General features: G+C 57.1%; 6 protein-coding genes across 6 annotated transcripts; 1 reads left to right on the top strand and 5 right to left on the bottom strand.

Annotated features, from left to right (window-relative positions):
* Positions 1 to 2729: 2729 nt before the first annotated feature.
* On the bottom strand, positions 2730 to 3851 carry LMJF_27_0340 (putative MP44; the record flags this gene model as incomplete). Its single annotated transcript, XM_003721792.1, has 1 exon — positions 2730 to 3851. One exon carries the CDS (start codon positions 3849 to 3851, stop codon positions 2730 to 2732), a length of 1122 nt encoding a protein of 373 aa, XP_003721840.1.
* A 1032-nt stretch (positions 3852 to 4883) lies between these two features.
* Positions 4884 to 7259, bottom strand: LMJF_27_0330 (conserved hypothetical protein; the record flags this gene model as incomplete). The annotated part of the gene is made up of 1 exon (XM_003721791.1): positions 4884 to 7259. The coding sequence occupies one exon, from the start codon at positions 7257 to 7259 to the stop codon at positions 4884 to 4886; it is 2376 nt and encodes a 791-aa protein (XP_003721839.1).
* Positions 7260 to 7964: 705 nt separating this feature from the next.
* Positions 7965 to 9449, bottom strand: LMJF_27_0320 (conserved hypothetical protein; the record flags this gene model as incomplete). The annotated part of the gene is made up of 1 exon (XM_003721790.1): positions 7965 to 9449. One exon carries the CDS (start codon positions 9447 to 9449, stop codon positions 7965 to 7967), a length of 1485 nt encoding a protein of 494 aa, XP_003721838.1.
* A 1520-nt stretch (positions 9450 to 10969) lies between these two features.
* LMJF_27_0310 (conserved hypothetical protein) lies at positions 10970 to 14656 on the bottom strand (the record flags this gene model as incomplete). Its single annotated transcript, XM_003721789.1, has 1 exon — positions 10970 to 14656. The coding sequence occupies one exon, from the start codon at positions 14654 to 14656 to the stop codon at positions 10970 to 10972; it is 3687 nt and encodes a 1228-aa protein (XP_003721837.1).
* A 1988-nt stretch (positions 14657 to 16644) lies between these two features.
* On the bottom strand, positions 16645 to 18816 carry LMJF_27_0300 (putative methylmalonyl-coenzyme a mutase; the record flags this gene model as incomplete). Its single annotated transcript, XM_003721788.1, has 1 exon — positions 16645 to 18816. One exon carries the CDS (start codon positions 18814 to 18816, stop codon positions 16645 to 16647), a length of 2172 nt encoding a protein of 723 aa, XP_003721836.1.
* A 3635-nt stretch (positions 18817 to 22451) lies between these two features.
* Positions 22452 to 22904, top strand: ACP (putative acyl carrier protein; the record flags this gene model as incomplete). Its single annotated transcript, XM_003721787.1, has 1 exon — positions 22452 to 22904. One exon carries the CDS (start codon positions 22452 to 22454, stop codon positions 22902 to 22904), a length of 453 nt encoding a protein of 150 aa, XP_003721835.1.

Genomic DNA, 22904 nt, shown 5'->3' with positions numbered 1-22904 from the left:
ATTCAAAGTATGAAGAGGCGTGTGTAACCGTGCCGCGAAACACCGAGTTTCACGACGCCGAAGAGGTCCGGATAGAAGGGCCGCACCCCGACTCGGCTTCGCCTCCGCCCCAGGGTAAGGCGCTACTTTGGCGCTGGAGACGCTTAGGCAGCTCTGCGGGGTCAGACGGCAGACTTCGTCCCCAGCTGCTGGCCGTCTTCCCAGCGAGGATGCGGAGATGATTCACCAAAGGTGCGACGCAGCGAGAAAAAGGGTAGCAAGCCGAACTGCGTCGTCGGCCGTGCTGAACGCAGCGGGAAGAGAGGCCCTTCGGCCCGTAATGCCATGTTGAGCAGCGTCCGTTCGCGATGGGGCTACCCTCCCCCTCAGTCGGCGAGCCAGACGGATCCAGCGGCGTGCATATTTATGTGTGTGTGTGTGTGGGTGTGTGTGTGTGTGCTTAGCTTTCAACATTACCTCCGCGTCCACCATGAAGATTTTTTACAGGTAGGCTGTGCGCCCTCGGAGGAGGGTGTATGGAGGGCTTGCGTCAAGACTCGCACGAGGGCGTTTGGCGGCACATTTTTCTCCTGTTGTTGTCGCCCTGAGTGCTCGCGCCGGAGCCTCCTCCTCCGCCCCTGTGTTGCTGTTGTTTTGGGGTGGTGGGGGCCTCTGTGTCTCGTGATGACGGCGTCGCGTTCGGTCGACCGGTGCTGATTAACGCGTGCCCACGCTGCGGCCTCCGACTCAGCGTAGAAGGATTCGGCTACTCCGTCCCCTAAGGGCCTCGTCTTTGGTCCGAGGGGCACCGAGAGCGAAACGCCGTCCGTGCCGCGCATGCGTCACGAAGAAGTCGAACACCGCCTTCAAGACGTGCACGCTGTTCTCGTTGCCCGGGTTACTGATGTCCCGGGCGAACGCGGTGCCGTATTCAGTCGATAGGTTGTTGGAAGCAGCTTGCATGGTGCATCCTCCCAGCTGGTAAACGCTTCACCTTCATCACCTGGTAAGCCATCATCTTCCGGTTCGAAAAGGTCTCGCCACCCTTGAGGAGAAGGTGCCGTGTGCAGCAGCCTCGCGTTGCTCCTTGTCGCTGCCGCCCACCCACAGCGCCACCCGACAGCGACAACGTCGGGGCCACGGGTCCCACAGCCCCGCTCCGCGCAGCATCGAGGGATTCCCGCAAAGGGCGGTTCGGTGATGGGCATGCGGCTTGCTGGCCGTGTCGACGCGAGGCGATGCGGTCGATTCTCGACACAAGCCGCTGCGCCACCTGAAGAGCATTGCCGTTGGCCTGGAAGAGCCTGTTCCTGCTGAGGCGCTCGAAGGCTGCTGCGGATGACTGGGGGAGCGTCCGTAGGTCGTCCTCCGGTGTGACGCGAGCCGCGATGGAGCTTGTTCTGCTTGCGGTGAATCCCGTCGCTGAGCGTACGGGTGTAGCGCCCGGGGTCAACGCCCCCAGGGCTTGGCGGAGAAGGTGGAGGGCGATCCCTCCCTCTCCTTGAGGTGAAGGATCTCGATATGAGAAGGCCGCCCCTCCCTGGACCCCCCCCCCGATGGACCCATGGAAGATGGGATACGGCCTGCCACCTGTGCAGTCGTCGGGTGATCTATGAAAGCATAAGAGAGAGAGGGTATGCCGGCTGTGCTGCACCAGCCCGTTGCACGGGGACTGTCGTACGGGTCCGATCAGACGAACTCAACTCGGGTCGGGACCCCGTCTGGAGGAGGAACATCGTCGCCGAAGAGCGGATGCTGGGGTCGCTCGCTGAGGAAGGTGCTTGTGAGGGGAGCAGAGGGTAGAGAGGGGCGGGGTGCAGTAGTGGTGCGCGGAGAAGATCTCCTGTCCTTCCTTGAGACGGCGGGCAGCTGCTCACAGACTGGCTGTGGAAGGCACAGGAAGTCGCATCGGCAGAGCGCGATGGGTGGCTGGCTGCATCCACTGCCCAAGGCAAGACTTCGCCACAGTCTTTGTTCGAGTGGGATAAATGTTTGTGTATGCGTGTGCGTAGTCGATGCCGCTTCCAGGAGTGCTGCACGGCACTCAACGGCGATCACTGGGGGTATTGGTGCAAGAAGAAGTCGAGAGTGTCTACATGTGTATAGGCTCGTGGGTGAAACTTCCGATGACAAGAAGTAATCCCCTGAAGTCGCGAGGTAGGACAGGTGTGCGAGAAGGGTCCGGTGCTTAGCAAAGGTGGAAAGTCCAAAAAGGAAGGAACAGAGGCGAGAGATGAACCCGGGAAAGGAGTGTGCAAGAAGAAGGAAGGAGGAGATGGGAGTGTGCACTGAGACTTGACGGCCCTTTTGGAAGGGCAGGAATGCAAGCGCAGTCTATCCGAGCCGCCAGTTCAGACTTCAAAAGCATACTCACCCACCAAACTCTTTTCTCCACCGACCCACTCATCGCACGGTATGCATGAAGCAGTGCAACCGTGTCGAGGTTCCACAGTACGTTGGCAGTGGTTCACCACCACACCAAGCCACTGACAGCGCATCCTCAGCTCACTCGAGCGTTTGCATACCGCACAGAAGGGAGCGAGGGCAGAGAGCAGCAAGAAGAAGTCAAAGTTGCAGATACTGCTGTGCTTCATTTTGTTTTTCACTTTAGTGTCGTGTAGAAACAGCCCGGCACATACACGCATTCACAGAGGTACAGACGGCGCGGCCTGAAAGATGCGGCGGAGGCTCGTGTGTGTGCGTGTGTGTGATCCAAAAGGGCACCGCTGCTACTCTCGCAACGAGACACGTCACCACTGCTCCGCCATCTTGGCAAGCTCCATCGCACGTGCGGCGCTGTCCGCATCGTCAACGACGGTGCACACAGCCGAAGCGGGAAGACTGCTCCGCTCTTGTGCAAGCGGTAGTGGTGCGACGCGATTATCGGAGCTCAGTATCTGATACCGTGGACCGTCAAATATGCGGTAGTTGCACGACGGTCGCATGAAGGACTTGACGCAGCTGTGGTCCGGCTCGCGGGTAAGCGCGTGTTGTCGGCGATGAGCCTCCTCATGCTTTTTTTGGAGCGACATGACAGCGTCTTCCTTGGCGGTGTAGCGGAGATCGACGGGGACAGCATTGAGGGAGAGGGCACCGACAGTCCGCGGGGTTAGGCGCAGTTGTGACGGCAACGACATCGGCTCGTTCACCCATACGCGCTTGATGTCCGCCACGATCGGCTCTACGACGTTGTAAATGAGCTCTGCAGGCAAATTTTCGAGGAGGTGGGTGGACAGCACGTGCAAGATGAGCACGTCAGATGGAGGGAAGAGCGCGTTGTTGTGCGTCAAGTCGGTGGGCTTCGTGCGAGCTGTAAACCAGTACATCTCCGCTACAATAGCGCACAGCATATGGCTTTTCTGCATTCGAGTGAGCGGCGTGCCGCTGCGCTGGTTAGATGGCTTGGCACCGACAATGTTCTGCATCTCATACCGGTCAAAAGCTGCTGCCAGCGCTTCCTCGCCGACCATGTGAGGCAAACTCTGCACGTACGCCGCATACGGCATGACAGGGAAGAGCTTCAGCAGCCGAGTGCGAACTTCGGTTAGTAGCACAGACTCTCCAAGGATGGCGAGACGATGAAACTCCGTCGTCGTATTCCACGTGCGCGTGCCCTCCGAATAAAAGAAGAGGCCGTGCAACAGCACGTTGTATCGACGCAAGAACTGCAGTGCCAGCCGCTGGCGGGTGATGCGGCGTGACGTCTTCGAGAAGTGAAACTCTTCCACGAGACGCGAGCGGTTCGTCAGCTCATCATACAACTGCTTTGCCGGCAGGGGCTGTGTCGGACTGCACAGACGCTCAATGAGCAGACTTCTGAGGGTGTTGCGCAGGTTGGCGTCCAGTGAAAGAGTTGTCTGCGGCGGTGCCATTCGCGCGGCCTGACGCGCGAAGGAAGAGCTTCCTGTGCGCGGCGCGACCGAATTTTGTGATGAGGCAGCGCGAGTAGAGGAAGAAACCACCGCGCTTCTACAGATCGAATGCGCTAAGTCAAGCGGACCTGCGGAAAACCTTCGCAGAGAGCGACATGTCCGCTTCATGGCGCACCCAGGGGGAGGGGGGCTACGGTGCACGTTGAGTCGGTACTACCTCGTATTATCTCCCTCTTCGCTATGGATGTCGCGCTGCGATGTCACACGCCCCTTCCACCAGCACTCGACTCTATCCGTGCCTAATGAGTGTGTCTGTGGGTGAGTGCAGACGTCGCCAACCTGATGTGCGTGGTAGCGCGCACATGACAGGAGCAGAGCCACAGCACCATCCACGAGTTTTTTTTTTCGGAAACGAAAAGGCGCAGAGGAACACGAGCAAGCAAACTGAAAGCAACATTCGTGCGGGTGAGGCAAGCCCGCGAAATCAAGACGGTTGCCGCACCTCCGGCCGAGACAGCGGGCGGGAGCATAAGCGGTAGCCCACAACTCGCTCATGTGATGCTAGCACGAAAAAAGAGGGCAGTTGCCCCAGTACAGTGCCGACGTTGCAGGAAAAGGGCACCCCTTCGGGTCAGGTGGGACCCAAAGAAGGAAGGAGTGGTGACAGCAGCACCCACCCGTGATGAACGGGCCGCAGTTGCATGATGCGATGCACACCTCTATTCGCATGGACTTGGCGCATCGTCTGATCGCGTGTTTTGTGAAGTCGCACCAGTGCGGATTGAATTGTGTGCGTGTGTGTGTGTGTGTTGTTGTTGTTGTTTTTCGTGTGTGAGAATGTACAAGCAAGAGCAAGGTGCGTTAAACAGAAGAAACCAAAGAAAAAGCGTAGGCGACACAATATCGTACATCGAAGACACGCACGCATAAGAGCACGCCGCATTGCTGCCACGGAGGAAGCACCGGTGGTCGGCACACGCATGTGCGAAAGTAGGATGAGAAACCGCATTCAGTGTCTGCGGAGAACGCAGTTTAGATATCCACCAGCTCCTCCGGGCTACGACGATAAAGCAGCACAGAGGTGCGAAAGCGGCGCAACATCGCGTCCAGTGGGACTGTGATGCCTTCGGTGGCAGAAACATCGATGACAGGTCGCTGACTTGCGAGGGAGACGTATGTGTAGACCTCCTCGCCCAGAGCCGCGTCAAGCCGTTGCAGGACGCGAGTTGCCTTGGCGAGGGAAGCACTGTTTCGCTTCTCGTCGCTTTCATCGCGGATGCCCTCGACCACGCGCAGCGTAAAGGCCTCCACTTCCTGCAACCACTGCTGCTTGAACAGCGTCACAAAGTAGGAGTCCTCGGAGAGCACATGACCCAGTTCAACCTCCCCCGCCTCGTTTCTACTGCGAAAAACGGTGAAGCGCAGATGGAGCATGTTGGCCAACGACTTCTCAGGGCAAACCGCGCGCACCTCAACGAAGAAGGCGTCGAACGCCATCTTGTTGTGAAGCGTAGCGGCGGATGTCGCGGTGGAGAGGCGAAGCTGCACGATGCGGCGCCGACACATGTGCACAAGCTCCTCCGGAAGAAAACCCCTCAGAATGGCGAGCAGAGCGCGGCAATCGGGGTGATGAATGTTGTGCTGGCACGTGTCCAGTAAGTTGACACCAAGTGCTTTTGCCTCCGCAGGGTTGCCTGCCTGCGTTTGCAGCCACTCGAGAAAAAACTGCGGCAGCCGTGATGATTCCGGTGTTTTTGCCCGCGCCGTCCACATAGACTCCATCAGCTGGAGGGTCACCGGTAAGGAGAGGTGACGATGCTTGACAGGCAGCGTAGCAGAGAGGAAGCCCATGGCTTCCGAAGGGTTGCGGCCCGGCGGGACAATGACATCCGTCGGCTCCACCTCAGCCTCGCCGACACCCTCTCGCTGCAGCCACTCCCTTATAACAGGAAGCGCGGCATCCACGGAGCTTCTCGCCGCCGGAAAGTCTCTCGCGACGGTGTCGCCGCTCGCCGGATTTGGCAGAGGCTTAGGGTGCAGCGCTACATTACCCACGGAGAATGCCCCTGCGGGCGCAGCCGTATCCTTCTTCGGGACCATGGCTAGCTGCATCTCCAGGGCGTCGATGCGCGCAAGAATACGAGTGACAAAATGCTTTGAATAGGTTCCAGCCGTCGCGTCGCCGCCTTCGCAAGGAATCTGGTTGGCGCACAGCAACGTTCCGCGCAGGGCAGCTGCTGCCGCACCAGTGGCGGGCAGGTGCCCCACGCCTTCTATCTGCGCGTACGTCTGCCGTCTCAGAGCTTCCTCAAGCTCCGCCACTTTCTCCTTCAGCACGGTGATGCGCGCCTCCTGCAGCTGACTCTCCTTCTCCATCTTGCGCGTCGATTCACGCGCCGCAGCGGTGCGGGCGCTCTCCTCAATCATCGCATGCGACAGCAGCTTCACTTGCTGCTGCGCCTCCATGTGTGTTTTGCGTTTCTGCTCCATCTCCAAGGTCAGCAAGGAGTTTGCATGCTCGGCTGCTGTGACCTGATCGCGCATGGCATGCACGAGCTCCTGCGCGGCGCTGAGCTGCGCCTTTTGGTTGCTGATTGTCGCATTCATAGACTCCTTTAGCTGAATGATCTCCATCGCGTGCAGCTCCCGATCCGTTTGGCTCTCCAGGTACTCCATCTGCATCTGCTTCACCTTCTCCGACATCTCGTTCAGCGCCGCGTCGTACTCATCGCGAATGATGGAGAGAATGCCCTTGTACTCGGAGAAGTGGTTCACAAACGTGCTGAATACCTCCCGGAAGATGTGCAGGCAGTCCGCTCGAGAGCACAGAGGGTGCTCGCGTCGGTACTGCTGATGCTCTCGGCGGATGAACGCCTCCAGTTGCAACGCGAGTGGTGCCTTCGAATTAAGCGCCGCCTGGCGACGGCGCTGACGCGACGACGTCACGGCGGGCCACATCTGCACCGGGCCGATGACAGCATCACTCGACACCAACTGGCGGGCAAGAGGAGCGGGAAGCTGCGCAAAAGGAAGCGATGCCTTCCGCGTCTGTACTGGTAAGTGCGGAGCCGCTACTGTAGCGAGGGCACGGTCGAGAGGGGCGAGATGATACGCCCCGCGATCCAGCGACGGCGCGGATGGACCTTGTTGCCGGTGGCGCCCTCGCGACACAGCAGTGTCAGTTTTTGCAGGTCTTCCTACATGCTGCACAGAAGGGCGAGGTGGCTCGCGGGGATCGAGCATTGCTACAGCTGCGGTGGCCGCTTTCCTTTTGCGTGATCTTAATGCGTGCGCGTCTCCTCGCGGCGCCGTAGCGCAGGGAGCTCCGACGCTGCTTGGCCAGGAATCGCCCGGTATAGAGCGTCTTGCGACTGCGCCTCCTCTGATGTGTTGATTCAACAGCAACATTCACGGGTATGGTGATGGCGCACGGCGGAGGAAGGTTGAGTGCAAAACGCACGCGATGCGACATCGTAAACACCGCAAGGAGGGCAGAGGAGGTGCGTGAAACGGAGGACGAGATGCACGGAAGTAAAGCGATGTGAACAAGGTCACCGCGTTCACACTAGTCATCGGGTTGGTCCACCACTCGTTGCGTGCTGCAGAGAAGCAATGCTTACTAGGCACCAACCGCAGAGCGACGCCATACACCGTAACGTGACGGGCACGGAGGCCAATCACATTCACTGACTGGTGCACGGCTGCAGGCACGACAGAAGTAGGAGCACAAGCCAGCACGAGCATGCGCGTGTTCACACGAGGCGCCGCGTGATACGAGCGCGTGCACAGTGTACTGGCGCGAAAGCAATCGAGGAATCCTCCTTCTGTAAAGACATGGCACATACGTACTCATCGGAGATTGTGAGGGGACATCAAGCGGTACTCCTCTCGACCCCTCACTGCTACCCCCCTCACCATGCTTTGCAGCCTTCACGCCCCTCGCAGCGATGCAGCGGCCCACGGGCGAAGTGAACGAGGAGGATGACGAGACGAGAGGAGAGGAGGGGTGGAATGAGGGGGTGCTGCGAGCAAAAGAAGTCACTCGCCACCTTTCCGTTCTTTTTTGGCGCAGGGACCCGTGAGCGACACAGATCTCTTGTGGCTGTATGCTGCTCAAAACACCGCTGGGCAGAACTTCCTACGCTTGTTCTTGATGTAGTTTTTCGAGATGCGACGTGTGCCAAATGCCATGCGCCTCGGTGGTCGCCTATTTCGGGGGTGGCCTCCGCGCGGTGTGGCAGCAGGGCTTCGCCATGTTTTGAACTCGGGCGGCACGAAGCGCTCCATCTCTGCGTTGTCGACTGAGATTGGCTTCACTTTAACGTCGTACATTTTGTGGAATAGCGCCCCAGCTGGTCGACGACTTGTCTGCGACGCAGCTACCGTGTGACGGTGGGCAACGTGAATCGTTCGAACGGCGTCCCACAGATCGGGAGAGAGGGTGCGTTCGGCGGTGTCGTGCTCAAACAAGCGGCGGAGCAGTAGAAGCTCCTGGGGGTGGCGCCGCAGGTACCCGTGGATGCTGCGTGCCTGCAGTATCTTGCCGCTGAGATGCAACGTGAGACGTCGGCGTGCATCGCGCACCCCGGCCGATTCCTCGTACGTCAACGGGTCCACCACTCGCTCCTCGATGAGCGTAGCGTGGGTTAGGGCCTTAATGAAAAAGCCCGCGGAGGATTGGGTGCAGTATCGACTGACAAGGTCGGTTAAGCTGTCCAGTGTGCTGGCGTGCAGTACACCCACCACGGCGAGGGCCTCCAGCACATCCAAGAACCACTGTTCCTCCTGGGTGTCTCGCGCAGCCGAAGGGGTGAGCAACGCCCCTGTCGCAACCGGTGCAGGTAAAGCGTCCTCCACTTCGAACGGGCCGGGTGCTCCTCTCGCAAAGGCGTCGCACAGGCGTCTTAGTTGTAGCTCCACTTCACCGCACAGCACATCAAGCAAATTAGGTTGGTGTCGCAGAGTCTCCTCATCGGGCACGTCTGCTGCCTCGTAAAACTCCTTTGTCGTCATCCACTCCGTTACCTCGCTGCTGTGATGCGCTACCTCCGCGACGCTGAAGAACATGTGGTTCACTGCCCTCAACCCGCGGTACGTGCTCCGCAGCCCATCTAAACTCGCGTAGGGGATCAACTCTACGCAGCGGCCGAGCGCCACTGCCGTCATCTGCGGGTCGTTGAGAAACCGCTGCTCAGCCATTACTTGAAAGGCGCTACTCGTGTACGCGGAGAGCTCGGACAGTGAATAACACCCCCTCCCCTCGGACGACTCTACAGAAAAGTCATCGTCAGTGGGTGAGGGGGCTTTGAAAACAGTCCACAGGCACTTCAGCATGACATCCTCGTACCGAATCGAACGTGCAGCGAGGGTTCGCAGTAGTTGAACCTGCTGATGCAGTGCAAGCTCTCCCCTACCGATCGCACGAAGAAGAGCTGCTGTTAAGTTTGCCACATCCCCAGCTGAGGTCATTGGATTGAGACACTTCTGGTAGAGCCTGACAGACGAGCTAGCACTCGCCTCCAGCACAGCGAGCGGAGGCGCCGCGCCAGCCTTTGCACCGCTGCTGCACGCGTACACCAAACGAATACAGCGCCGCATCACCTTTGCTCAGAGCGCCCGCCGAGCGCTCGCACCAGACAACTGTGCTGAGAAGGCGCCAGGCACTGCTTTTTTTTTTCAGTGCGAGTCAAGCCGACGTGGTGATCAGCGGCAGTCACACATGAGGAAATCGGAAAACACAAGAGGATGAAGAGGTTCGGAAAGAAGAGTGTGGCGGGATCATGTGGATCGACCGTCTTTGCATGCGGTTAGTGATCTCACAAGTCAGCTACCTCTTCGACAGTGCTTGAAGGCAGGCGACATCCGAGTTGGAATAACAGGAACAGCAGGGAGCCTAGTAATACTCCAAGAACACGATACGCACCCCAAGTATAAATTGCGAATGGCTTCTGCCCACTGGCAGTCGCCAGTAAAACTTCGAAGTATGTCTCTGAACGTCTCGGTGACGGCGCGCCTGCATATCGGCCCTTGCCGCGGGGCCGCGGGCCAGAGGAGAAAAATGACAAGGCGCGGCCCCGTTGCGTTCATCTCTCCTTTGAAACGGCACACAAAACAGAGCGCCAGACGTGGGTGGAAGGGAAAGGAGCGCAGCAGGGCAGACCGCCACGACGCGCAGCACACACACACACACATATACAAAAAACGCGTTGGGGGTGAAAAGGGAAAAAAAAAAAGAGAAAACGCAGAACGACCCAGCAGAGATTTTGTTCCTCCAACGCGTCCGTTCCCCGTCACCTTGACCGGCGCCGAACGCCACGCTGCCCCCGGCGCTGTCACACGCACATCGCGTGGTGCCAAGCAGCCCTGCACACACACGCTCTACAGCGATGCGCCGACTCAGCCATCCGAGCAGGGCCCCTGCCGCATACTCCACCCCGCCCCCGCGCGTTGCAGGTCGCCCCACACCCGCTCCCGTCACGCCGGCACCCACCTGGCGTGCATCCCCCCCGTAGGGGGTGGCACACAGCCCCCCGCACCAGCAACGGCAGCCGGGGCCGGGTGCAATGCGTCCCAGCCACGCCGACACTCTGCCTACCACGGGGACGGCACAAGCGTGTTCGCTGTCGCGGGTCACCCCGACGCAACGCCACCCAGGACCCCACCGCCGGCACATCAGTGTGGCCATGCATCGCACGGATCCTTGTCACCACGAGAAGTGGGGCTCCGGCACTGGCAGGGGATAGGAGGGAGGGGGAGAGGGGGCTGCCCGGACTCGCACCGCATACGGTGTGGGGTGTACTGGGCCCTGACGTACAACTCGCGGAGGTGCTTCCAAGTCTCCAGCAAGAACTAGCACAGAGCTACAATGAAAACACTGCGTTGAACAGTCTTCGCTAAAGTGACCGAGAGGAGATGCCCCGTACGCAAAACGTTCCCTCACGAGACTGCAGATGTACGACCGACACCGTCATTGTCCTTGCCACGCCCACAGGCACGAAGGTAGGCACGCACACAGATGCATGCACACGTACGAGCTCACAGCTCTCGGGGAACCAGGGTCCGGGTTCTAAATGGATGGGGTGCCTCACTTCGCGCCGAAGGACGAGAACGCACCCGCGTCATAGTTTGAGGCTCTGCGCCAGCAGTGCAGACCTTCGGGCCACCTCGGCCACTTCCTGGAAGCCCGTGTGATACGCAAAGACGGGGTGGCTGCTCAGCCTCATGACACACCTGATGGTGTACAAGAGCGTCGTCTTCTGTGCGTCTGTTGATGAGGTGCCCCACTGGATATCATGTAACAGCTTGGAGACCAAGGAGTCCAGCTGAGACGGGGTGAAGACGAATCGGGGCTTGCGCTCCACAAACCGCACAATTAGATTCTTTGCGGTATCGTTGATCGAGGATTCGCTGTCGCCGCTGCCATGAGAGCTGCAGGCCACAATGAGCGTGCTGACCACCGACGCCTCTGCTTCACAGTATTCGATCAGATCCACATTGTGCTGGTGAGCGGCCCGGAAAACGGCAGAGAGCGACTCAAACGCCAGCTTGCGGCACTCCAGTCCCTTGTCCACGCGATGCGTGTACCCGCTCAGATCAAACGTGCCCTGCAGCTTGGTGTCCTCGCGGAGCTCTGTCAGCAAATTCGGGAAAATTGTCGCGCGTGTCTCCTCGCAAAGGAGCCAATGTGGACGCTGCTGAAGCACCGTGATGAGAAGTCGCAATGCCATGGAGCGCAGTGGCAGCGACGGTGCCGTGCTCTCCTTGGTGTCGGTGGGCCGGTGCAGCTGGAGAAGTGCCCGCAAAACAATGTGGCGGTGGATCTCAATGCTTGCAGATCGCTCCGCCAGCGTGCTCAGGAAGTAGCGCAGGGCCACCATGCACGTCACTCGTGTATCCAGCGACGCCTCCGTCTCGAACAAGGTGTCAGCGATCATCAAGCCCCGCTCTGCGTCAAGCATGAATATGCTGAGAATCCCGGCACACGCCCCGTACAGCTCCGCCAGGTCCGCGCTGGCGGATGACTGAAGGAAGAGAGACAACAAGCGTTTGCTCACCGCGGCGTCGTGAAATGCGGTATTGTACCGCGAGAGGGCCAGTGTGGCAGCTTCTTTGATGGACTTCACATAGTAGTACCGGCCAGCGGTGCCACTGTCCGCGGCCCTCTCACCGCACGGCATCAAGATAGTCTCGACGTTGCCGGGGTGCAGCATGCACAAGGAAAGCGACCGTTCACCGCAAGTCCGCACCAGCTCGCCTTCCTTGCTCTGCACACTGTCAAGAACCAGCGCAGACCAGTCCACACTCAGCCCGCTTGCCTGTCCAGCCTCGCCCACGCATAGAAGGAGGTGTGCCCTTTCCACAAGTTGGGGAGAAAGAGTGTGCAAAAAGGCGCTCACGGCGGACGGGGAGCCGGCACCCACGCAGTGCACAACCGTGCAGATGCATGGGATGTGTGACTGGTTCGACACCAGAAACTGCCGCACGCCGTCCTCGATAGGCAATCGGGACGCATATTCGTGCTCATACACGGTGCCCACAAGCACCATGAGGCTGTCTAGTGCTGAGTTCATCAGGCTCCGGCTCCACAGCACCGCATCAGCCAGTCGAGCAACGTGTTCCCACACCCCAGCAAAGTAGGTCTCGTGAAATGAGACACCCTGCTCTGTTTGACTCCGGAAAAGCTGTGCCAGAAGAAGCGCCAGTGCGCACATCTCGGCTAGTTCACACGACGACAGTGACAGAGGGTAGCCCGGTGCAAACTGGGTCGTCAAGTGCTGCAGAAACGACGCCGTCAACGGTGGCGTGTTGGGAGCTGAAAGGCGGCGCATCAGCACCTCGGCTGAGGCCGCCCGCACGCTTGCTGGCCCTAACTCGGCCAATGCCGCCACTTTCTCCAGCACACACGTCGGAACAGATGCTGAAGATGCACTGCTGCCTGCCATAATGCTCAATGCACGAAGAACAGGCAGTTTTACTTCGTCGTAGTCCAGTGCGCGCCACAGGGCGGTTGCCGGCTGCTCCAGCGCCAAAAGACCATGGGCTGCAGCCCAGTTTGCCAGACTCTCCGCGGCCGCCGCTCGGCATGCGGCAGGAAAGGTATCGTTCTCAAGCAGAGCACCATAGTTGCTGCCCAGAACAGCCGGTACAGATACGTCGTGGGTGGCGCTGTACACCTGCGCGAGTGTGTCGCTGACCTTGGTGATGCAAGCCGCAGTTGCGCTCGAATTGCCTCCGCACAAGCACAACGCCGGCAGCTCCTTGGCAAGGTTCACGGTCTCGCTGCTCAGCAATGTACCGTCTCCTCTTGCCCTGATAATACTCGCCACGATGCTCCGGCACCCCTCCATGGCGGCCGCATTGGCTGCAACTGCGGAGAAGTGGGCGCGGACTTGATTCAGCAGCAGAGGCACGGTGCTTTCACAAAAAGCGACAGCGTGTGCGAAGGTGACAAAGATGTCTTCGAGCGCCTTCACCAGGAACGCTGTAGCCTTTTCATCTTCGATACCGACGAGCTTGCAGAGTTCGTGGGAGCGGCTCGTGACCAACGCGACGCAATCCGCGTCATGCACGTAGGAGTGACGGACCACCGTGCGCACCAGCTTCACGGCCTCCAGCTGCACTACTTGGACGCGGTCCTGGAGTGTGGTCGCCACTATGTTCAGGGACTGCATGCCCAACTCCTTGTCGTCATGCTGCGCCACCAGCACCTGAAGGACACGAACGGCCCACATGCGCAGCTTCCATGTAGAATCTGATGTCCCATTGTCGTACTCGTAGTACTCGTCGTAATCCTCGTCGTACCCGCCGTCTGCGGCGTAGGCGTCCTCCTCTGCACCTGAAGCGTATGGATCGAAGGTGACCAAGTCCTTGACAGCGGCGAAGGTGCCTCGCCACGACGGGGCCCCGCCACTTGCGCTCAGCTGCAAAAGAGACCAGACAACTTCAAGCAGTGTCTCCGTGCTGTCTTCCCCCTCATCGTAGTGCTCCGCCGCATGGACCAGACGCTCGCAAGCGGAGTCGATGATCTGCTGCACCACCGGCATCGGAGGCGACCGCAGCGCGCGCATCTCGACCTCGCAGAGCTGGAGGTAGGCGACGTACTGTTCGCTGGATGTCGCAGTCACGAGCAGCTTCAGCGACTCCGCCACCACGCTCTCTTGTGTCGCGGCCCTTAAAAGCGTCAGCAAGGACTCAACCAGGGTCAGGCTCGCGTGTCGGATAGAATTGGTTTTCTGGAAGTCCCTCACCGCCATCTTTACGAGGGCATCGCGCTCGCCTAGTACGTCTTTGTAGGCGGGCACGAGTGCGTTCACCGCAGTATAAAGAATCTCACGCGCCGTGTCCTCCAAGTCGTCCACCTCAAGCTGCGCTGCGCAGCAAACGCAGAGATGCCGAGCCACATCGATTTGCGTTTGCCAGAAAGCAACGTTTCTGCGAGCCTCGCTGGCGAACTCAGTACAGCACTTCCTGAAAGTCATCCCGCTGAGGTACTGCAGGTTGGCGCCATCGCTGTCATCCGAAACGCGCGTTTTTGTGATGGTCGACAACAGGTACTGGAGAATAACGTCTCGCTGGCTGCACTTCACCACCATGTCTGGAAGCGCGTTGGCCGCCTCATTCTGAACCTCTTCACACCGCTCGTCGGTAGAAAGGCAGGAAAGCACTTTATCGACCACGTCGTTGGTGATGCCGTTCTCGTCAGCGCTCTGCACGTGACGCCGAAGATCAAACAGGGCCATCAGTCGCAGGTCCTTATCGACATGTTTGATGTCCCTCAAGAAACTACATGCTGAAAACGGTGCCATGGGGTTGGTATGAGGCAAAGAGAAAAGTGTAGGCAACTACTTGTCAGAAGGGACTGCGTGTGAATCGCCCCACACGATTTGCTCCTGCAGTTACAGTCGCTATGATGTCAGAGTAAAAACGGAGGGATTCGGCCAATGTTTATGAGGACAGGAGGAAGCAGCCACGCGTGCCGTGACGTCGTACATGCTAGCCCTTTCTGCGTCCCTCTCGCTTGCTCTGTCAACGTGTACTGCGTCGATAAGCGTAAACTGCGGTCGAGCGCCGAAAATGAAAGTAAAACGGGAATGCGAGTAGAAATTGTGCGACTAGGGCAATGGCCTCCTCCGTGCCCAGTTGTACAGTCTCCAAGCAATCGCAGCAGACAGCAACGCAAGTACACGGTTTTTGCGCTCGCCAGTTTTACCTTCCGCAAACCCGTCAACGCTTCGCATCGCCTACGGATGCAGTTCGCACCTCGATGCATCAAGCGCCTCAGAGCACGCGTAGAGTGCGACGCAAAGCCCACTCAGATTCCACTGCCGTTCTCTTCTCCGTTTTTCGATCGTCGCTGTTTTGAAGGGACAACGGCTCTGTCACTGTGAACGCTTCGTTTTTCCCTCCAACACGCTCCTTCTCTGCCATGATGCATTGAACTAAACTCCATCCCGGCTCTGTCACACGCACATCGCGTGGTGCCAAGCAGCCCTGCACACACACGCTCTACAGCGATGCGCCGACTCAGCCATCCGAGCAGGGCCCCTGCCGCATACTCCACCCCGCCCCCGCGCGTTGCAGGTCGCCCCACACCCGCTCCCGTCACGCCGGCACCCACCTGGCGTGCATCCCCCCCGTAGGGGGTGGCACACAGCCCCCCGCACCAGCAACGGCAGCCGGGGCCGGGTGCAATGCGTCCCAGCCACGCCGACACTCTGCCTACCACGGGGACGGCACAAGCGTGTTCGCTGTCGCGGGTCACCCCGACGCAACGCCACCCAGGACCCCACCGCCGGCACATCAGTGTGGCCATGCATCGCACGGACCCTTGTCACCACGAGAAGTGGGGCTCCGGCACTGGCAGGGGATAGGAGGGAGGGGGAGAGGGGGCCGCCTGGCTTCCCCACAGGGCGGGATACTGGGTGCCGATACAGCAGCAAGGTGTCCCCCGTCATGAAAGATTACTGTCATCTGAAGGAAAGCAAAAAGTAAGAAACCAAAAGAAAATTGTTTGCTTACACGAGCACGTGCAGATCTGAGCCACGTGCTCAAAGCTGCTTGGATGGGCTGAAGCCGTTTTCTTTTCCCGGTTGTTTCCTTCCTTTTACAAGGGAGCGCAAGGGGGTAAAACAAATGCTGCGTTGGTGGACTGCCTTGTTACCGTCTGCGTGCCTGGTCACCGTGGTCAAGGGCGTAGAGAAGGAGTAGAGCGACCGGCGCACGCTACGTGACACGCAAAAGAAATGTTGGGCACGCTACGACGATACAGAAAAAAAACTAGCTTCTTCCCTTCGTTGTCTTTACTGCTCAAGTGGATGGAGAGAGCAAGTCCCGTGCGTTGTATCTTCTGCAAACGTCCAGACGTGTGCATTTATTTGGCCTTGACGGAGTTTTTCTCGCGTATGCTTTTGGAGCATGTACGCGGGCGAGACTACAGAAGGCGTCAGTGAAGCCTACGGTGTTGACGTCACATACCAAACGTCTGAAAGGAAGCGCGAGCTGGGAGGCGCCCAACCTTTTCGCAAACGAGAGAAGAGGCGCCTGGAGCAAGAAAAGAGCAAAGCCGTCGCACGACTCCGGATTGCGAGAGAAAAAATTGAACTCAGGGAAAAACAAAAAAGAGGAAGAAGAGGAAGAAGAGGAAGAAGAGGAAAGCAACACCGTACATGAAGCACGGCGTGTAGACTTCACAGAGCAAGCATAAAGAGGGGAAACTCAGAGTGGGACCAAAAAAAAAAAACGTTTTGTGGTGAGACTGCGAATCGGGGCTCGTTGCGTTACATAATGTGCGCATTCATTTCTGACGAGCCTCAAGGACCTCGATCATCTGTTCAGCACACTTTGGTATGGGCGTGCCGGGACCAAAGATGAGTTTTACGCCGGCGTCATAGAGACTCTGGTAGTCATCGGGTGGTATAACGCCGCCAGCAGTGACAATGATATCGTCGGCACCAAGCTTTTTCAGCTCCTGGATGAGCTGCGGAATCAGTGTTCGATGACCTGCAGCCAGTGAGCTCGCGCCGCAGATGTGCACATCGTTTTCGACAGCATGGCGGGCAACCTCCTCGGGGGTCTGGAAGAGCGGGCCGATATCTACATCATAGCCCATGTCGGCAAGACCAGTGGCTACCACTTTTGCGCCACGGTCGTGTCCGTCCTGGCCTATTTTGGCCACCATAATGCGCGGGCGACGACCTTCCTTCGCAGCGAAGGCGTCGACGCGAGCTTTGACAGCCGCGACGTGATTCTGATCCTCCTTGTTGCCCCCTCTCAGGTAGGAGTTGTAGTACACGCCTTGCACTACCTGGTTCTTTGCAACGTAACGGCCGTAGACCTCCTCCATAGCGGAAGTAATCTCGCCGAGCGTTGCACGTGCCCGCGCAGCCTCAACAGCAGCCTCGAGAATATTGACATTCTCGTCCTTACAAGCCTCCGTCACTTTCTTGAGCATTTCCTGTACCTTGGCCTTGTCGCGGGTAGCCTTCAGCTTCTCCAAGGCAGCAATCTGACCTGCACGTACCTTTTGGTCATCGATGCGAAGCGTCTCATGTATCTTATCGACTGGGTTGACGTACTTGTTAACGCCAACAATGGTCTCTGCGCCAGAATCAATGGCCGCCTGCCGCCGCGCGGCGCTCTCCTCTATCATCAGCTTGGGGAACCCTTCCTCGATACATTTGGTCATACCGCCCTTCGCCTCCACGTCGTCAATGATTGCGGACGCTTTCTTGATCATCTCCTGCGTCAGAGCCTCCATCATATACGAGCCACCCCATGGGTCGACAACGCTGCAAATGCATGTTTCTTCCTGAATGATGATCTGTGTGTTACGTGCGATACGAGAACTCTGTACTGACGGGAGTGCCACTGCCTCATCAAAGGCATTCGTATGCAGACTTTGCACACCGCCCATCACAGCTGCCATGGCCTCAATCGTCGTACGAATGATGTTATTTTCCATGTCCTGCTCCGTCAGCGACCAGCCGGACGTCTGTGAGTGCGTTCGCAGAAGCAGACTCTTAGGATTCTTGGGATTGAACTTCTTTTTCACGTACGTCGCCCACAGTGTCCTGGCGGCCCGAAGTTTTGCAATCTCGCAGTAGAAGTTCATGCCGATCCCAAAGAAGAAGGAAAAGCGCGGCGCCACATCGTCCACCGTCAAACCGCGCTGTTCGGCGCACCGGATGTATTCGAGGCCGTCGGCGATGGTAAATGCTAGCTCCAAGGCACCGTGACCACCTGCCTCTTGGATGTGATAGCCACTGATACTGATACTATTGAACTTCGGCTGACGCTTGCTCACGTAGGCCATCACATCACCAAGGATTCGCATCGAAGGAGTTGGAGGGAAAATGTACGTGTTCCGCACCATGAACTCCTTCAATATGTCGTTCTGAATGGTTCCCCGCAGCTTTTCTTGCGAGACACCGCTCTCCTCCGCCGCTACCGCGAAAAAGGCGAGAACAGGGATGACAGCGCCATTCATAGTCATGGAAACACTCACCTTGTCCAGAGGAATATCATTGAAGAGTAGCTTCATGTCCTCAACTGAATCCACAGCAACACCAGCCATACCAACATCACCGGTCACGCGCGGATGGTCAGAGTCGTAGCCGCGGTGTGTCGCCAGATCAAACGCAACGGAGAGACCTTGCTGACCGTTCTTGAGGGCGGTCTTGTAGAAATTGTTGGACTCCTCAGCAGTCGAGAAGCCAGCGTATTGCCGAATAGTCCACGGACGGCCAGTATACATCGTCGCGTGCACGCCACGGGTGTATGGGAAGAAGCCAGGCAGCGCCGGGTGACTCTCGACATCATCGGCGAGGTAAAGCGGCTTGATATCGAATCCGTTGATAGAATGAATGGTCAAGGTCGATGGGTCGCGGTTCTTCAACTCCTTTTTCGCCGCAGCAATCCACTCCGGTAGGTATGCTGCGGAGAGCAAGACAGGAACCCGGCGCATCATTTTCGTGCACCTGCACCGATGCTAGGGTAACACAAAACGACAGAATATGCAGGCTGCAGCTAAAAAGGATCCCTTTCTTTCGTTGGTTTTGTGTGGTTAAGATTACCTCTACGACGCCGGGAGCGGTAATTTTTCAAATTTAAAGGGGGCCGAAAAAAAAAAGAGAAAGCAAAGAAAAAGATGAGTAGACGCGAAGCTGCTTTAGGAAACTGTAGTACGGCAGTAGTGCAGCTCACCCCGATGGAGCCTGCAATAAAAATAAACGGCACCAGCGCTTTGCCAACGCAGACAGGCTGTCACGATAGAGAAGCTCAAGTTTTTTTTCCGGCCACAGAGGTGCTTCCCGGGTGGCACGCTCGTGAGGCAGTGACTTTAGCATTTTCTCTCCTTTAACGTGCACATTCATCGGTGCATGGCCCAGAACACTTTCTCGACGGAAACTCTCTCGCGTCCACTGACTCCTATACGATATGCGATTCATGAAAACAGGGATAAAAAAAAGCGTTCCCACTGCATGCAACAGAGTGAAAAGAGAAGCTTGACACCTCCGACACCGAGTAAGCGAAAAAAGGCCACTACCCGTTATTCCCAGACAGCTAATAAATAGTAATAGCTTACAGAAGGTGAACAAACTGTTTTCTTTTTTTCCAACATGTCATTCTACCAGGAACAAGTCAACAGATATAAAAGTATAATTCAAGGTGCCGAGCATAGCGTAAAGGGGCCGGGAGTAGTGTAATCATGTGAGCTTCCGAAGCGTCCTCAATGCTACCGTTTCACATTCATTAACCGTATGCCTCGGTAACACGAGCTGATGAACGTGCGAAAGACCCAGAAAACACAGGCACAAACGTTTCCATTTGCGCTCATGAAAACGAACAACAGACCACCAAAGCAGCAGGATCGAAATAGCGCTCATAGAGCAAACTTTTCCCCCTACGGTACTTTTTGTTCTTCGGTAGACAGAGAGACGCTGCCAGTGAACCCTCTCCCCGTTAGTTTTCCAAACCAGAGAACCACCCCGCGCAGCGCAGAGGGCTGCAGAAAAGCAGCTATAGCACTCCGGAAAAGGAAAGTCATCAGCACAGAAACCCTTGCTCATTTTCCGCCGAGAGCCTCTTGAAACAGATAAAACACTTCATTAAGCAAACATCAGGTTCCTTTCAAAAAAAAAAACAAGAGCAAGAAGAAGTAAACATTCTAGGAACCACAATTTGGCAATAACTACCACTGACACCCACCCATGCCACTACCGCAGAACTTCGAGCAGAGCATACAAAGGAAAAAAAGACAACACCATCAAGCATTTCTGATTCTCACTTGAAAAGGGGAACAGTATAACGGCCAGTTTTTCAGTAGTTGAAGACACACATGGCTTGCTACACTTCCACCTTGGTGACTCGCACAAATTCCAAACAAAATCCCTTTGTCACAGCCGAAAGAACAAAAAACCTTTCCCCACGAGCTACTTCTCTGCCTTGGTGCACTGAGCTAAACGCCACCTCCGGCCCTGTCACACGCACATCGCGTGGTGCCAAGCAGCCCTGCACACACACGCTCTACAGCGATGCGCCGACTCAGCCATCCGAGCAGGGCCCCTGCCGCATACTCCACCCCGCCCCCGCGCGTTGCAGGTCGCCCCACACCCGCTCCCGTCACGCCGGCACCCACCTGGCGTGCATCCCCCCCGTAGGGGGTGGCACGCAGCCCCCCGCACCAGCAACGGCAGCCGGGGCCGGGTGCAATGCGTCCCAGCCACGCCGACACTCTGCCTACCACGGGGACGGCACAAGCGTGTTCGCTGTCGCGGGTCACCCCGACGCAACGCCACCCAGGACCCCACCGCCAGCACATCAGTGTGGCCATGCATCGCACGGACCCTTGTCACCACGAGAAGTGGGGCTCCGGCACTGGCAGGGGAGAGGAGGGAGGGGGAGAGGGGGCCGCCTGGCTTCCCCACAGGGCGGGATACTGGGTGCCGATAAAACGGCAAAGCGCCTCACTTGATGATAGTTGGGTGGAGGAGGAGGAAAGGATATGTGGGATACGGAGAAGCTGCGTAGCTGTTGCTACTGTGTCTCATAAGGGAGCGGCGCGGAGGCCGAATCAAGGAGCCAGAATATCTGCAGTTATGACTGAAACGAACGAACATTCATTCGAATGTGGGAGTTTACGAAGCTGTGAGCCGCAGGGTGAGATCCAGTCGCAAGTGGATGTGTTTCTGTGTATAAGCGCTTTGAAGAGGTGGTGGCGAGATGCCAATACAGTAGATGACAGTGTGCTTTGGGTGAAAGGATGCATAGCACCAGGAGGGTGTGCAAGCGAAAGCATGCGCTCGAGAAAAAAGAGAAATCGCTGAAGCCTGTGAATTGGGGCTTCGCAAGAGCTGTGCCGTTCTCTTTTGTTTGCGCTTGTGCTTAATTCTACCATAGCCATATGCTTATCATCGGTTTCAGGAGGAGGTTGACGTCGACTCAACACCCAATAGCGAGGATTGTGGCTTTTGAAGACGCGTGATGCACCTCGTTTTCGGTACCCTTAAAGATTCTAAGCTTTGCTTCAAACCGTTTCGTGTACCATTTTCGAGCCTTCACAGCTTCATAGTATTGTTTTGTTTGTTGTCTGATAGCGGTTAGGTCGCGCTTCGTTAGCGACGATGTGTCTCGGGATATTTTCCACTTGAATGTCGTCACAGCTACCATAAAAAGAGACATCTGTACTTTCACTTCATAAAAGAAAAAGCAGGGGTATCTCTCACACTCTCGCACTAATTAAGCGACGACAGCTCTGAGGCTGCCAATGGCGATCCTTTGCTTTCCTTCTGACATGGCGGCCGGCGGTAACCCGAGCGTGCATGAGGCGAGTTTGGTGTCTATGATCACTTTTGCCATGAGTCTTGTGAAAACTAGAGGGGAGAGCGAAGGTGTTGTGAGCAAAGACTGCACCATATGGCCAGGTGAATCGTGTTAAAAGGAGGTGGGTGCGTAAAGATGCTCTGCTTTAGCGCTATGCGTGCTACTCTCGGGGGTGTTTTTTTTTCTTCGAACTGGATTGTACTTTCAGCACGTAGCTCTATTTCTTTGCGCTGTCTTTCCTGAAGCACCGCCTCGGCGTCCGATGATCTCTGTTCGTGCGCCGCGTGTCGACGCAGGCTCACTGCGATCACTGTTCATTCGATTCTCTGTTTCGCGAGTATTTCGCTTGCGCGTGGTTTGCATCCCACTTTCTAAAGCAGAAATAGCATACGCTCCTCAGCTTCTTTCTCCAGAGCTTGTACTGTTGAACCCTACTTGCAGTGTGGTGCTGTTTTCCAGTAGCTGCTGTAAGGGGTGCTGAGACACTTCTCATGGCAATGTTGTGGAATAGTGAATCCGATGCACCTGTTTCGTATTCCTGCCAAGCTTGCTCTTCATCTCCTCATCTTCACTCTCCATTCCTCACCTTCCTTCCGCTTACTTTGCGTCTGCCCTTGGTTAAAACACTGCTCTATAAACGACTAGACATTTTTCTGCCGTTTGTGTTTTTTTTTTCGTTCAGAGCCGAGAACACCTGTCGACTGCTCTAAACTTCTCCCCTTTTCAAAGGAAAAGAAAGAAGAAGCGAACATAAAACCCAAACTCAGCAGAGAAGAGAGAATGCAGCGCCAAGTTATTCGTCGTCTGGGCAATCGCTCAGCGTTTCCCTTAGTCGCTGCTGTGGCTAGGTCCTCTCAGATACGAGGTGCTGTCCGTGGCGATTCAGGATCTCGTGCTCGCGTTATCCCTTCTTTTATGTGCTCGCTGCGAGCGTACTCCGGCGGCCACCACGAGGAGCCGTCTTCCCGCAGCGGTCAGTACCTGCTTGACAAGAGCGACGTACTCACCCGTGTCTTGGAGGTAGTGAAGAACTTTGAGAAGGTCGATGCCTCCAAGGTGACCCCTGAGTCACACTTTGTGAAGGATCTGGGTTTGAACTCTCTCGATGTAGTGGAAGTTGTGTTTGCCATCGAACAAGAATTCATTCTAGACATCCCGGATCACGATGCGGAGAAAATCCAGTCTATTCCCGACGCCGTCGAATACATTGCACAAAACCCCATGGCCAAGTAA

Source organism: Leishmania major, chromosome 27 (genome assembly GCF_000002725.2).
Source record: "Leishmania major strain Friedlin complete genome, chromosome 27".
Lineage (NCBI taxonomy): Eukaryota > Euglenozoa > Kinetoplastea > Trypanosomatida > Trypanosomatidae > Leishmania > Leishmania major.
The sequence above is the reverse complement of the archived record's forward strand: the minus strand, read 5'-3'. Positions and strand labels throughout refer to the sequence as shown.